General features: G+C 44.6%; 1 protein-coding gene across 6 annotated transcripts in view; it reads right to left on the reverse strand.

Annotated features, from left to right (window-relative positions):
* The window catches only part of LOC139567698 (septin-9-like), a 91,526-nt gene that overhangs the window by 31,938 nt on the left and 44,470 nt on the right, over positions 1 to 15,118 (reverse strand). The window contains exon 1 of one of the 6 annotated variants that reach the window (XM_071389119.1): positions 9,704 to 9,938. The exons of 3 other annotated variants lie outside the window; for them this stretch is intronic. In XM_071389119.1, coding sequence (XP_071245220.1) covers positions 9,704 to 9,785 — 82 coding nt within the window. In that variant the 5' untranslated portion in view covers positions 9,786 to 9,938. Of the gene's footprint in view, positions 1 to 4,489; positions 4,597 to 6,584; positions 6,682 to 9,703; positions 9,939 to 15,118 lie in introns of those variants that run through there. 2 more of the 6 variants (XM_071389120.1, XM_071389122.1) reach the window with 2 other exon arrangements.

Raw genomic sequence — 15,118 nt, forward strand, 5'->3', positions numbered from 1 at the left:
TAATGACCTGCTCCCTTTACCCACCACAGAGACAGTGGCAGAGTGAGAGAGTGAGGGATGGAGGGAGAGAATAGAGAGCGCATGAGAGGCGAGGCAGGCCCATGCTGTAAATACAGTGAGAGTGGGAAAAATGCATGGAAGGAAACAAAGTTGAGTATAATATAAGGGGAGGCCCATGCTACAAAGACAATGACAAGGTGAAAGAGAGAGAGCGAGAGAACACGTCAACTAGAGATGGAGTATATGAGAAAGGAGAGGAAGGCCCAGCATAAGTGCTGCCATTATTGTGTCGTTGAGTGCCATGGCGGACACTGTGTGAGAACCAGCTGCTTTAAGTCATCTATCTACCACAACACTATAAAACCCTCCAGGCCTCTGAGAAAGAGGGAAGACAGACTGAAAGGAACCCAGCCACAGAGTCATCCAGAGCAGCATTATAGGGAACTGGTGTATGGCAGACACACAACCATGAAGTGGGAAGTTGGGTGGTTGAAAAAAATATTGTATCCCCACTGAAAACTGTTGGTCTTCCTTATAAGAGGAAAATGTAATTACGTTCAGAGTGGAGGAATGAGACGATAACGTGCCCTGAGAAGACACGGTGGGGAATATTTTTTCCAAGATATTAGTTTCATTTCGTGCTCGCATGTGCTGCAATTAGCTACACATAAACATGTGTTTCCAATTAGTTTTATTAGCCAGCTGCCCCCTTTCTATTTCCACACATTTTGTTATTGGAAGATATGCAATTATGATCCCTCCCATGGCCAAAAACAACCACAGAAGTCAAATTAATATTCCTTTAAGCATTAAGAAGGGGCTTAAATAGACTTAAGAAAAAAGGGTTTACAGATGTCTGGACATTAATCAAGTTGTTTGCTCATATCTCCTAAGTAGGGTGTTCTACAGGGCCAGAAACATTGGTCTAGTTTCCCTGTTAATGACCTGAACATGTTCCACTACGTAAGAGTAATCACACACCAGGGTTCAAACAGACTGTTGGCTGTACCCTTCAGACAGCACAAACAGAGGAGGCCAGCAAAGAGGACATTAAAGAGGTCATTAAAGAGGTCATTAAAGAGGACATACGGGAATCAAAGAAAGCCCTCCTGTTACACCAGAGGTAGACCTAATAGTCTCCAATTCTGATCTAGAAACAGCACTGACAAATTAATGCAAAGGTTACACATAACCCAGAAGCTATTCCTCTAAAAAAATATCATTCAGACTGATACATTGACACACTGTAAATGGAGTCATTAGATAGCAAGCATGTGTTGTTGACGAACACCACGCCAATGAGGACCATGTGTACTCCATCACCCAGTACTGTTAAAAACAATCATGATGGACGTCCTATCATGTCGTTGTCATCATGACTGTGTAGCGGTCATAAGGCGGGGGCCCATAGCCTGCTGTGCACATGCTGCCACAGGCCCCTCGCTGGCACACCAACAACGGACGCCTATAACAGGAAATGACACGTTTGCTGTTCCTCCCTGCTCACGTCCTCCCTCCCCCCATCATATACACTAACAGTACTGTTAACCTCCCAGTGGGGTCTGGTAGATAGACTCCTCTGTCATTGGATGAGAAAAGGAAAGGCTGTTTAAGAACACGATTCATTATGGTGTTTATGGCATAACAGGCCACAGATCCACCTCTTAAGAGCTCTCTACCTCCAGGAGAGTCACCCAAACAGGGTCTGGCTCACTACAGGGAAAGCATTATATATATATATATCTTTTTCTTTTTAACAGAGTGAAAAGGGACAGATTTTCTTTTGCTTTCCCATTGTAAAGTGTTTTTCTACGGTGTGTGACCCACGTTCAGTCCTGCCACCTTGCCTGTGAGCTGAATAGTAACTAAAGCATGAAACAATGGTGGGCGTATTAGCTAAAGGTTACACTGTAATCCCAATGCAACTACTCCCTTGTGGGCTAATGTAGCTAATTAACTGTTGGTTTATTGTGTTGATGGCTAATAACTGTAGCGGCTAGCCCAGAAGCTGTAAACACATTACAGCTTAATATGGTTTAATATTACGTCAGTGTCTCCTACTCTAAAGCGTCGGTGAAATAATGAATGATGGACTGAACACGTGGAACAGGGTTGGTTATGTTCCCTCTTGACACTGCAGAAATACGTATTCGATGTTTCTGTATTCCTATTTGTTGGTTGAGTTTACATATCAATAAGGTGTTATGACATTGGTCATGCTTGCAGATAGTGGGAGATGTCGAACGTAAATTCTTCCCGGTCTGACATTGACACGCAAGCGGTAGGTCACGTTCTGAAATGCAATATTCTATTTTCATATTTACAATGTGTAAGAGTTCACTATGTACATGTCCTGGTGTGTATACACGCTGAGTATACAAAACATTATGAGCACCTGCTCTTTCCATGACAGACTGACCAGGTGAAAGCTATGGCCCCTTTTTGATGTTACTTGCTAAATCTGTGCCTTTCAGAGTGGGAATGGGCAAGACCATGAAAATCTAAGTGCCTTTGAACAGCATATGGTAGTAGGTGCCAGGCGCACCCGGTTTGTGTCAAGAACTGCAACGCTGCTGGGTTTTTCACACAACAGTTTCCCCATGTGTATCAGGAATGGTCCACCACCCAAAGAACATCCAGCCAATTTGACAACTGTGGGAAGCATTGGAGTCAACATGGGCCAGCATCCCTTGTGGAATGCTTTCAACACTTTGTAGAGTCCATGCCCCAACGAATTGAGGCTGTTCTGAGTGCAAAAGGGTGTGACCTCAATATTTGGAAGGCTAATGTGTGGTATACTCAGTGTATATGTCTACGGTACCTGTTAGATATATTGGGGGAAGTCTGGGATGTGCTTTTGTATGTTATTGCTGTAAGAGTGAGTTAGCTAGCTCAAGATTAGCCCCTGCTAATTCACAGTTGTTTCCACGCTAACAGCAGAATCACGAATCTACAGCCATCAACATACTGTTGTCCTGCACATCTAATGTGCTTCTTTGTGTCCATCGCCAGAATAAACACAAAACAATTGGAACCGCTGGCAGGGCATTCCTTTCTTTAAAAACAACGCAAGAGGGCTACGAAGTACGGTCACATCTGTTACACTGGTGCTGGGACCAATTCTCTTGTCTTCGCAGCATAGCTGTTGTGTACACACACTAATGTTGACTGCAGTTAAGCTAACAGTATCACTCCTTGGCCATATAGGGATACAGTGTGGCGGACACCCCAAGGCAAGGACATGTAGAACATCTAACGTGTACTATGGTGTGACGACAGCAACTGGAACAGAAAGCGACACTGCTGCTTCTTGTTCTACTGTCTTCAATGATAGTTGTCTATTGGTGGATTGTGTACAACACAACCTGTTGAATGCTGGGTAAAATGGAGGTCATGTGACCAAAACTGGAACTACTGCAAATAGAAGCAATATGGCTGATATTTCAACAGCAGAAACAGGGAACGTGGTCAGTCACATAAGATGGGGCACAAACGTGGTTCTTCCTTTCTTGAGAGGCAAGTGAAGCGGAGGGGCTGGGTTGTGTGTTTTACAATTCTGTTTTTGGCATGTATTAATTATTATGTTAAAAATAAGTATCATAACAAAAAAGTCTGAAATCACAAATGCTCATATTCCTGCCATCTTTGAGCGATACAAAATTAATCTGTACAGGCGCAGTCTGGTTGAAAGGCCCTGTTTGTGTGTTAAAGACCCTCTTCTTCTATTAAAAAAAAGTCTCATGCAGAAAATGTGTCCTGACGCTTCAACTCACCTTGAACTCGCTACAGCAATCCACCAGAGAGCAGATGCATGGGGTTGCCAAAATTAAATCATGTCGAAAAGTTGGCCTCTACATCTTACTTACTAACCCACTGTAATGTATCAAAGTCAAGCGAAAACAATCCCTGATGGGATAAAAAAAAAAAGGGGGGAACTGAAAAAAATAAGAGAAACATACCAGGGACCTTAAAAACACAGGGAGCAATTAGGACTAACATGATTGGTCAATAAATACTCCCCCCATCCATTTTAGCAGATTGATTATTCAAGCTGAATGGAGCCGAGCAGACAGAGGGAGAAGACAGTGGGGGATGAGAAACAGGGGGGGTAACCTAAAGGAGGGGGAGCAGTAACACCCCCCCCCCCCCCCCCCCCCCACCCCACCTCTCCCAGAAAGCACAATGGAACAAGAGAAAGACAGATAGAATAAAGGTCTGGTCTTAATATTGACACCGTTCCAATCCCTGACAAATACAGCTGTCACACACACACTACACGCTTCAGCTCTAAAACCCCGTCCAGACAGGACACCTGGCAAACTAACTTTGACACACACCAAACACACACTCGCATGCATTGAACAACCCCACCATACCCGCTTCTCTTCCTATCACTCCTCCAGCCTCTCTACAGAAGGAAATCACACACGATCAGAGAAACAAGAAGCCATAGCACAATATGAATGAACAGAAAACCAGAGACACTCACCCCAGCCTCTCTTTCTCTCTTCCTCCTCTCTTCCCTCTCAACCACCCTGATTTCTGCTCCAGCTGGGCAGGCTCTGCTTCTGCTCCCAGGCTCCGCCCCCACAGCCTGGTCACATGACCCACCACTCTACACCCCAGCCAGGCGGCCAGCAGCAGGCATGCCACACCCCTCATTCAGGGAGAGTTGAATGGGGAGCATTGTGAATGTGCTGGACACAGGCAGTGTGTGTGTGTGTGTGTGTGTGTGTATATGTGTAGGGGGGGCAGTTGGAAATGGGAGAAAAGGGTGTATGTGTTTGGCAGGAAAAGTGAGTGTGTGTAAGAGGTGGAAACGGAAATATTAAACAGAACATTTGTGACAGTTTGCACGTGCTTGAAAAGGAAATATATTTTTTTGTAACAAATGTGTATTCAGTGAAAGAGAGAGTATGTGTGTTGATGTCTATCTGTCCCTTCCCTCCCAGTGCTCAGTGCAGTGTGTCTCTCCCTGTATGTCTGTGTGTGTGTGTGTGTGTGTGTGTGTGTGTGTGTGTGTGTGTGTGTATATGTGTGTGTGTGTGTACTGTGAGGAGGACACTGGGTCATCTCTCCTCCTGGCTCCTTCTCCTCCTGGGCTACAATGAGTCTCCATCCATCACATTAATGCATGCCTCTCACAGCCCCATGACTAAAGGAATATGTCCCAGATAACGAATGAATACCATCCCATAGAGTCATCAGACTCAGCATGAAACATTCTATGGGAAACAGCTCTGTGGACTTTAAATCAAAACATTATGAACTGTATAAGAGTACAATGTGTGATTTCCTTTTGGTCTCATACGTTCACTTGTTGCATGCAATAACTGCGCAGCTTGGTTTTTATCATGTCTACATACACTGAAATACATTAGTGTGGTATTTTCTTTTGGTTTCATAGCTACATTCACTTGTTGCGCAGCGCTATCCATGCAATACCTGTCGAATTGTGTCTATCAGAAATCTGCATTCACACTATAAAAGACACAATCCTTTCAACGCTGAAACAACACGCTTCTTTCTTATCCGATTGCTGGAGTTAAGAGATCATTTGTTTTATCTCAAGCGGGTGGAAAGATGGAGAGAAACATCTCTGTACTGCACTTATCTAACAAGCTTTTTCCCACATTTGCAAGCTGATGAGAGGGCCCAAGAGATGTTGTTTTCTCATATTCAGCACAAACGCCTACCTTCCTGTCATGGTTTCGGTGGTTTGTGTATGTATTGGACCACATGGTTTGTGCACCTGGCCCTATTGGCATCCGGTCTCAGTGAGAGATAGATATGAGAGAGTATGTTGTCTTCTACTGAACTAATACAGATCATCACCTGCATGCTCTTCGGTTGAGGCTGTGTCTGTTTATTCTTCCAGAAAATACTCATATTGAAGCTAGGCAGTTGCATGTGGTTTCTGATTCAATGTAGGGCAGGTTCTGCAATATGCACTGATTTGTCCATGATTTGTTCATCTGCAGCATCAAACACTGCAGCACAAACGTTGTCTGTTTGTTGCTTTCCCTCGTCTTGTGAGAACCCAGAGATCAAATGGGACTGAATCAATGACCGCCATACATTTAGTTAGTCCTGTGGAAAAGCAGCTAGTTCGGGATAATCACCCTGTCATAATGAGCAAATTCTAATTGGAACTCAAGCTTTGCTCATTGACTGAGTCTATTTCAGTGCTCCAATTCATTGCAAAATAACTAAGTCACCGGCCCATAGAAATAGACGTCCCAGAACAGTCATCCTTCGATTACTAGTGTACGCTCATGACCATAGCAACTGATCCGAGTCCAGCCCTTCAGCTCTTCAGCCCTTCAGCGAATAGACCTCAGAATAGCTCTTTGGCAAAGAGAAGCTCTGTGGGTGAGAGATCACATTGACTTCCTTCCTTATCTTGATTACATGCCACGATAACGAGATGAGACCCCGGAGCCACTTCCTTGTTTTGCAGTTGCAAACAAACATTTGAATTATTGTGCCAGAACCTTATTAAATGACCCAGCTCTTACTGTTGCTCCGTTGGCTGAACGTTTCTCCAGAGCTTTGTTTGTCATTCTGTTTGTTTTGTCACTTACCCCACTTCTGGAGGCCATTTTGAGGCCAGATTCGTATAATCACATCAAACTGTGTGGGCCGAACAGGCAACTGAAGACCCATGCAGGCACAACCCCAGAGGGGAGCTCTCTGATTGGACTAGAGGTCAGGTCTGATTGGAGGAGGCCCACACAGTGATTAGAACACATGGAGCTGATTAACCAAGTCACCTCAATGACTCAGCAGAGAGAGTGACTCACACAGACGTACAGCCTCCCACCCAGAGAGATGGAAGAAGGGATGAAGAAGGGATAAAGAAGGACAGAGGAGGAGGTGGGAGAGAACATCTGGCCAAGCTAATCTGGGAAGGAGAGAAACAAGCGACTTCCTGTTGAGCTGTAGCCGAGGCTGCTCTGCTCCCCTGTGGTGCAGATGGAGACCGCATGTGAGGATGCATGCAACCAGATGAAGACATCTGAGGCCTAGGTGCATCTCTCTATTCCAAAGTGGCTTCCTCTCCTTGTCTCCTTCTCTTCGTCCACACTTATCTGAGGAACCGGATAAGTGATAGCAAATTCCCACTAGGATTAGATCAGTGTAGGTGAAGGAAAGCCGGAGAGAGGTAGCCCCTTTACACTATTGAGATGAACCCATAATCTCATGGCACCACATAGGAGACATGGTATAGACAGAAAAAGGCCAGTTTAGAGTTCATTTTAGGGACAGACTTCTTCCTGACTGTGTGAACAGAACAGGATAAACTCTGACCTTGGTCACATGGTCAGGAAAATCCCTACTCCTACTTGTTCTTCTCTCGCTACCCTGAAGACATGACGTTCGTGCAGTCCATTTCTAATCCTCCTCCATATACACACTGTACTACTCCCTCGGGGACTGTGCTGCGCTCCAGCAGCGCTACACGATGCCTCCAACTCTGCTCCTGACTCATCTCAGACCTCAGCTTGTATGTTGCTCTTCAAGGTTACAATAACCCTGGCCTTGTTTGCTTTCATCTGCACACACACACACACACACACACACACACACACACACACACACACACACACACACACACACACACACACACACACACACACACACACACACACACACACACACTCTTTTGAAGGACCCGTGCGCCTGTTGTTTGAACAGCGGCCGCAAAGTAGATAAACTGTCGGAATTTGTGGTCAGAGGTTTGTTTTAGCCAAGGTGTTTATCTAGTGGATTGTTTCCCCTCAGTTTCACAGTGTTAAGATACTTCCCAGCTGTGTTACCTAACAGAGCCAAATAACCCCCATATAGATAGATATATACACTACCGTTCAAAAGTTTGGGATCACTTAGAAATGTCCTTGTTTTTGAAAGAAAAGCAAATTTTTTGTCCATTAAAATAACATCAAATTGATCAGAAATACAGTGTAGACATTGTTAATGTTGTAAATTACTATTGTAGCTGGAAACGGCAGATTTTTTATGGAATATCTACATAGGCGTACAGAGGCCCATTATCAGCAACCATCACTCCTGTGTTCCAATGGCACGTTATGTTAGCTAATCCAAGTTTATCATTTTAAAAGGCTAATTGATCATTAGAAAACCCTTTTGCAATTATGTTAGCACAGCTGAAAACTGTTGTTCTGATTAAAGAAGCAATAAAACTGGCCTTCTTTAGACTAGTTGAGTATCTGGAGCGTCAGCATGTGTGGGTTCGATTACAGGCTCAAAATGGCCAGAAACAAAGAATTTTCTTCTGAAACTCGTCAGTCTATTCTTGTTCTGAGAAATGAAGGCTATTCCATGCGAGAAATTGCCAAGAAACTGTAGATCTCGTACAACGCTGTGTACTACCCCCTTCACAGAACAGCGCAAACTGACTCTAACTAGAATAGAAAGAGGAGTGGGAGGCCCCGGTGCACAACTGAGCAAGAGGACAAGTACATTAGAGAGTGTCTAGTTTGAGAAACAGACGCCTCACAAGTCCTCACCTGGCAGCTTCATTAAATAGTACCTGCAAAAAAACAGTCTCAACGTCAACAGTGAAGTGGCGACTCCGGGATGCTGGCCTTCTAGGCAGAGTTCCTCTGTCCAGTGTCTGTGTTCTTTTGCCCATCTTAATCTTTTATTTTTATTGGCCAGTCTGAGATATGGCTTTTTCTTTGCAACTCTGCCTAGAAGGCCAACATGAACAAAGTCTACACTGTATTTCTGATCAATTTTATGTTATTTTAATGGACAAAACATTTTTTTGAAAGAAAAGCACAAGGACCCCAAACTTTTGAACGGTAGTGTACACACACACACACACACACACACACACACACACACACACACACACACACACACACACACACACACACACACACACACACACACACACACACACACACACACACACACACACACACACACACACACAGTAGATAGAGAGAGACAGAGCTAGAGAGTGAGACAGAGAGAGAGAGAGAGAGAGAGAGAGAGAGAGAGAGAGAGAGAGAGAGAGAGAGAGAGAGAGAGAGAGAGAGAGAGAGAGAGAGAGAGAGAGAGAGAGAGAGAGAGCTGTTGAGTCTGCTATACTGCAAGATTAGCATGTACAAGGATTCCATCAAAACCACATTAGAAGCATGCAGACTCAGACATAACACATACTGTGTATATGCACAAACTATTCAACTCCACTATCGACACAAGGAAATTCTTAGTGATACATAACTCAACTGTGGACATGGAGCCTTAATGCAACATACAAGAGTAGCACGAAACAGTGCAGATGATAAAACAAAACTTCAAGGAGAGAAAAATCAATGCAGACCCTATGCGGCCTTACCTCATCTAAACTGAGGTTTTAGGGGGAGGAGAGGAACTTATTAAAAAGCATCTTGGGATGTCACTGAATGTCTTTCCATTTCCTCAGCGTCTAAAGTAGAGTTAAACATCATGTAGCCCTGATTGGCCTTAATAGAAACCAGTTGTCTCAGTCACACCAGTTATGTCGCAACAGCCCCCCCCCCTTTCTTCACCAAGTTTGCATCCCAAATGACACCCTATTCCCTACATAGTGCACTACTTTTAACCAGAACCCTATGGACCCTGGTCAAAAGTAGTGCACCATATAGGGAATATGTTGCCATTTGTGTCTCAGCCCAACAGCCATACTCACAGAGGACCTCCATCTCAGGGTTAATGTGCATCTCTGCACCACATGCAGCCATGTCTTCCAATCGCAGTCCCAGTCGAAGCATCACAGAACAGACTATTCCGACGTGGAAGTAAAAAAAAAAACTGCTTTCCAAACCTAAACTCTTCACTGTGACAGCTGGGAGCGCCTGGGAGCGCTTGGGATCTAATGCCCTATTTCTGTAACTCTCCCTCTTCCCGATGTTCCCAACTCAACGTTTCTTACCCGGAGCCTCAAGACTGAACAATAAACAGAGCTCTACGGATCGGATTGGCCTTCCGGGGGAATCCCTGCCCCTAATTCCAGCTGGAATTCTAGGGGGAGCCGGATGACTCAGCTTGGAATGGAGGAGAAGAAAGAGAGGAAGACGGGACTCTGATTACATACTTTCTCTCTGTGCGGTCGTTCCTGAAAACTTCCCAGAGTTATGATGATAATGATCCATAATAGAAACCTTGCCATGTGCTGAACTGGGAGAGACAGAGAGAGAGAGCTTATCAGTGTTACAGTAAATGAATGCCAAAAGATCTAGTCATAACATAAGTTGTCAACGTTTTTTTCCAATTATAGCTTTACTGTAAGTTGGATGATTTAAATGGTGTAGCCTGTTTCTAAAAGATTTGACAGAACAGTCTAGAAAGGGAGAATAGGACTAACTGTAGACATGTGTACTACTGTACTTAAAACAGCCTCTACTTTGTCTGCAATTCAACGACTTTACTTAGCTAACCAACACCGCATTCTGTCAGAGGCAGTACTGTTGCCCTTTCCCCTACATCTTCAGCTGCTCTTGCTTGTTCCGTCTTCTCTCCCTCGTGTCTCATCACTGAGTACAAAGGTGAAAGTTCACCCAGAGCTCCCCTGAGCCGAGCTACTTTAGCTAAATTGACAAAGCTAGCTACGTCCACAGGGTAATGACTCCCAATGTAGCGGTGTTAGCTGTGCTTTAGGCAATAGAGGACTAGCTGTTCACCGTGGAGGTGAGAAGCCAGTCAGGCAAGTAAGCAGTGTGTGTTTGTGTGCGTGCTAACCCAGTGTTGTTTGATCTAGGGCTGTTCAGAGGGGATTAGGGTTTAAGTCTAGTCGTAATATTACCCCTGTCAAACACACCTCCAGGCACTGTGCCGTGCGTCAATGGGTGCGATGATGACTCCATTATGAAGAGTGGTCTCATTCACCTCAATGTAAAGTGAGCATCAGCTAGGAAGTAGTTGCCGCGGCTATTATCAGCATGGGGCACCGGCCTGTTAAACGGACACCATTTTGGCACTACAGTATTATTATGTCCTGAGGAAATTGATTGAAATGACAGATCAAATCAAACAAACGTGGGAGGGGCCTATACGACCAAATCAATGAGATCTGTCAGTGAGACACTAAATTAACATGGATTCATGTCTTCGTGTTTGAATTTTTTTTTTAATAATTGAAGATGAATAAACAATTGATCATAAAAAGTAACAGGTTTCCTCTTCTATTGAACTTCTAAGGATCAATAACCCCCTGCAGTACTGTCTCTCCACCCCCCCCCCCCAATGGACTAGTGACTGCTAGAATTAGAATCACAGAACATTGACTTGAATGGGTACGCCCGTTCTAGTAATTCTATTTCTATGGTGGCTGATGACTATTATTATGGTACCTCCTTGGGAGAGGTCCAGCAGGGAGAGGTGGTGTACTGACCCCACACATACCCTGCCCTGCCTCCCATCTGCCCACTGCCCAGCCTAGCAGATGGCACAACAACGGTACGTATTGGCCATCTGTCCAGTGCCCACTCACAATTCGTGTGCGCACACACTCACACTCACTCAATCTCTGGCCACACAGCAACGACTGCTGGTTACTGCCCTAGACAAGACCTATACATGACGTCAATATCTGGGAACCTCGTATTGTTAAGGTGAAAGAGAGAGTAATTACAGCAAAAACACCATTATCATTCCAAACATGGCCCTATCAGCCAGAGAAGGAGGGAAACCTCATTAGCAGAGGATGTTGAGAGCTGAGGCACTGACCCAAAGTGGACCTTCTCTTTGTTAACCAGCTGTACAGTTGGCAAAACTGAGAAATACTGAGCTCATCCTGTTCAGCCCATAGCAACTGGGTGCAGTCTATAAGCAGGACGAGACAGGACCAGACACCTCTTCAAGATAAACCACAATAAACCAGATAAAAGACTGTGTTAGTCAGGGGAGGGTCCAGAAACTGATAGTGATGATAGTTGTTGGCTGGTGGTCAAGTGGTCAGGAAAAAGTCCTGGCCCTACCTATTTTGTACGGTCGTGACTAGTGTCAGGCCAGCTTGACCAGCATTCAGAGAACTCACTAAGGAAGACAAGGGTGGGGACTGGGAGATAGTGGCTCAGGGAGACTGGAAATAGGAGGAAGGGGGAACTGGGGTTGCTTTAGTGGAGTGTATGGGCGTGTGTGTGTGTGTGTGTGCTGCATGGGAACCTTCTTTAACCCCTGACTTCCACCAGGCGGAGCAGAGTAAACAGAAGCTTCCGGAAACCTTATCTGGGGGACCCTGTTCGGTTTCCACTTCTCTCGGCTCAACTCTACCCTCAGTGGAAGCGCTCAATACACACAGGCATCCACAGGCTTTCCACTGACCCAGTCAGAGTCCACAGCCTCCAAAACACTTTCAATCACACCAGGAATAAATCCTACAAAACACAAGCAGACACATTAATTCAGTTTTAGTGAGATATAGAACAATGTGTGAGTGAGAGAAGAGAAAGGGGGAAGAGAATGAAAGAAACAGAGTGGATAAGAGAATAAGAGATTACTTAAGAGTACTTAAAAATGCACCTTTAACTACTGTCTACATGCCCTCAGCAATGTCCTATATAAGATGCAAGCATTACCTGCAAGCCAGGTCCCATAGCTATCTCCCCTAAGTCATACTGACTATCCTACCGATCTTCGACTTCAGCGATGTCATCTACAAAATAGCTTCCAACACTCTACTCAGCAAACTTAATGCAGTCTATCACAGTGCCATCCGTTTTGTTACCAAATCACCTTATACCACCCACCACTGCGACCTGTATGCTCTAGTCGGCTGGCCCTCGCTACATATTCGTCGCCAGACCCACTGGCTCCAGGTCATCTATAAGTCTATGCTAGGTAAAGCTCTGCCTTATCTCAGTTCACTGGTCACGATAACAACATCCACCTGTAGCACGCGCTCCAGCAGGAATATCTCACTGATCATCCCCAAAGCCAACACCTCATTTGGCCGCCTTTCCTTCCAGTTCTCTGCTGCCAGTGACTGGAACGAATTGCAAAAATCGCTGAAGTTGGAGACTTTTATTTCCCTCAACAACTTTAAACTTTAAATCAACTATCTGAGCAGCTAACCGATCGCTGCAGCTGTACATAGTCCATCTGTAAATAGCCCACCCAATCTACCTACCTCACCCCCATACTGTTTTTATTTTATTGTCACGCCCTGACCTTAGAGAGCCTTTTTATGTCTCTAGTTGGTTTGGTCAGGGTGTGATTTGGGGTGGGCATTCTATGTTTTGTTTTCTATGTCTCTTTATTTCTATGTTTTGGCCGGGTATGGTTCTCAATCAGGGACAGCTGTCTATCGTTGTCTCTGATTGGGAATCATACTTAGGTAGCCCTTTTTCCCTCCTTTCAGTGTGGGTAGTTAACTTTGTTTGTGGCACTATAGCCCTGTAAGCTTCACGCTTGTTTCTTTCGTTTGTTGTTTTGTTGGCGACATTTTAAATAAAAAGGCACTTTGGTCCACTTCTTTCAACGGCCGTGACATTTATTTACTTTTCTGCTCTTTTGCACACCAGTATCTCTACTTGCACATCATCATCTGCTCATTTATCACTCCAGTGTTAATCTGCTCAATTGTAATTATTCGCTCCTATGGCCTATTTATTGCCTACCTCCTCATGCCTTTTGCACACACTGTCTTTTTTCTACTGTGTCATTGCCTTGTTTATTGTGTTATTGGCTTGTTTATTGTTTACTCCATGTGTAACTCTGTGTTGTTGTCTGTGTCACACTGCTTTGCTTTATCTTGGCCAGGTCGCAGTTGTAAATGAGAACTTGTTCTCAACTAGCCTACCTGGTTAAATAAAGGTGAAAAAAATAAAAAAATAAAATACCCTAACCCTACACTCCACCTGTCATACTGCACCTCCTGCTGGCCACTCTGAGCTCTGCACCCACATACATGATTATGAGCTATCTCTCCCCCAGGGGAGCTGAAAGTGAGTGGCCAACACTGCAGTCTAATGACCTCACTCTGTAGTTTTCCTAGCCCGCTAACGCTAACCCTGAGAGGTTTGGAACCTGTAAACAGTTTAACATGAGCCAAGATGATATGCTCTAGCAGACGGCCTCCTCTACTCAATTCAATTTCAATTCAAGGGTCTTTATTGGCATGGGAAACATATGTTAACATTGCCAAAGCAAGTGAAATAGATAAACAAAAGTGAACTAAACAATACAAATTAACAGTAAAAATTACACTCACAGAAGTTCCAAAAGAGTAGACATTTCAGACATTTCTACTCTCTCTCTCTCTCTCTCTCTCTCTCTCTCTCTCTCTCTCTCTCTCTCTCTCTCTCTCTCTCTCATAATGACACAGCAGGTCATGCTGAGTGCAATTAAACTGTGAGACGCCTGACCACTGTCTGGGGGGGGGGGGGTGCGTACGTGCATGTGTGTGTGCGTGTCATAGTCCTTCCTTGTCATCAAGTCCCTGCTTGTTAGCTATGTAAAAGCAACATTTACACCAGCCCAAACCCTGTGGCACTCCACTCTCCCTTAAGGTGTTGCCCCATTCCTAGTCCTGTACACAAACTGAAAACAAATGTGAAGCCAGACTCCAGAGTGGACATCTGTTACGAACACCCAATAAGCATCATCTCCAGTTCAGTATCTGCCTGGTTAAAATGAGTGGGGCCTCTTTTCTCTCCTCGTACCATAGTGACTTGGTGAATGACTTCATGAATACCCTGCGAGCGAGCGAGAGAGAGGCATCTCTTGCTATGATGGATACCAGGGGCGTATTCATTACGCCGATTCTGTTGCAACATTTCTTTTAAACGGAAGCAAACAAGGAGGGACCGACCTGAATTAGTCCGATAGAAACTCTAGTTTTGCTCTGTTTGCTTCCGTTTGGTTCTGAAACGGTAAACGGTTTCCGTAATGAATACACCACGGGCCCTGCTGTCAAGAGCTGCTTTATCACAACGACTTTACCTGAGATACCAATCGGAGTGCTTCAACTAAGACTAAGAAGCTGGAGTTTAAATCACATAGCGCTGGAGGTCATTCTAGTTCCACATATGTGGCACAGCATGGAATGACATGGGGAAGGCGAAACTGAATACAGTACTTTAGAATTCTAGGGAATTAGTACAAA

This window comes from Salvelinus alpinus, chromosome 2 (assembly GCF_045679555.1).
Source record: "Salvelinus alpinus chromosome 2, SLU_Salpinus.1, whole genome shotgun sequence".
Taxonomy (NCBI): domain Eukaryota; kingdom Metazoa; phylum Chordata; class Actinopteri; order Salmoniformes; family Salmonidae; genus Salvelinus; species Salvelinus alpinus.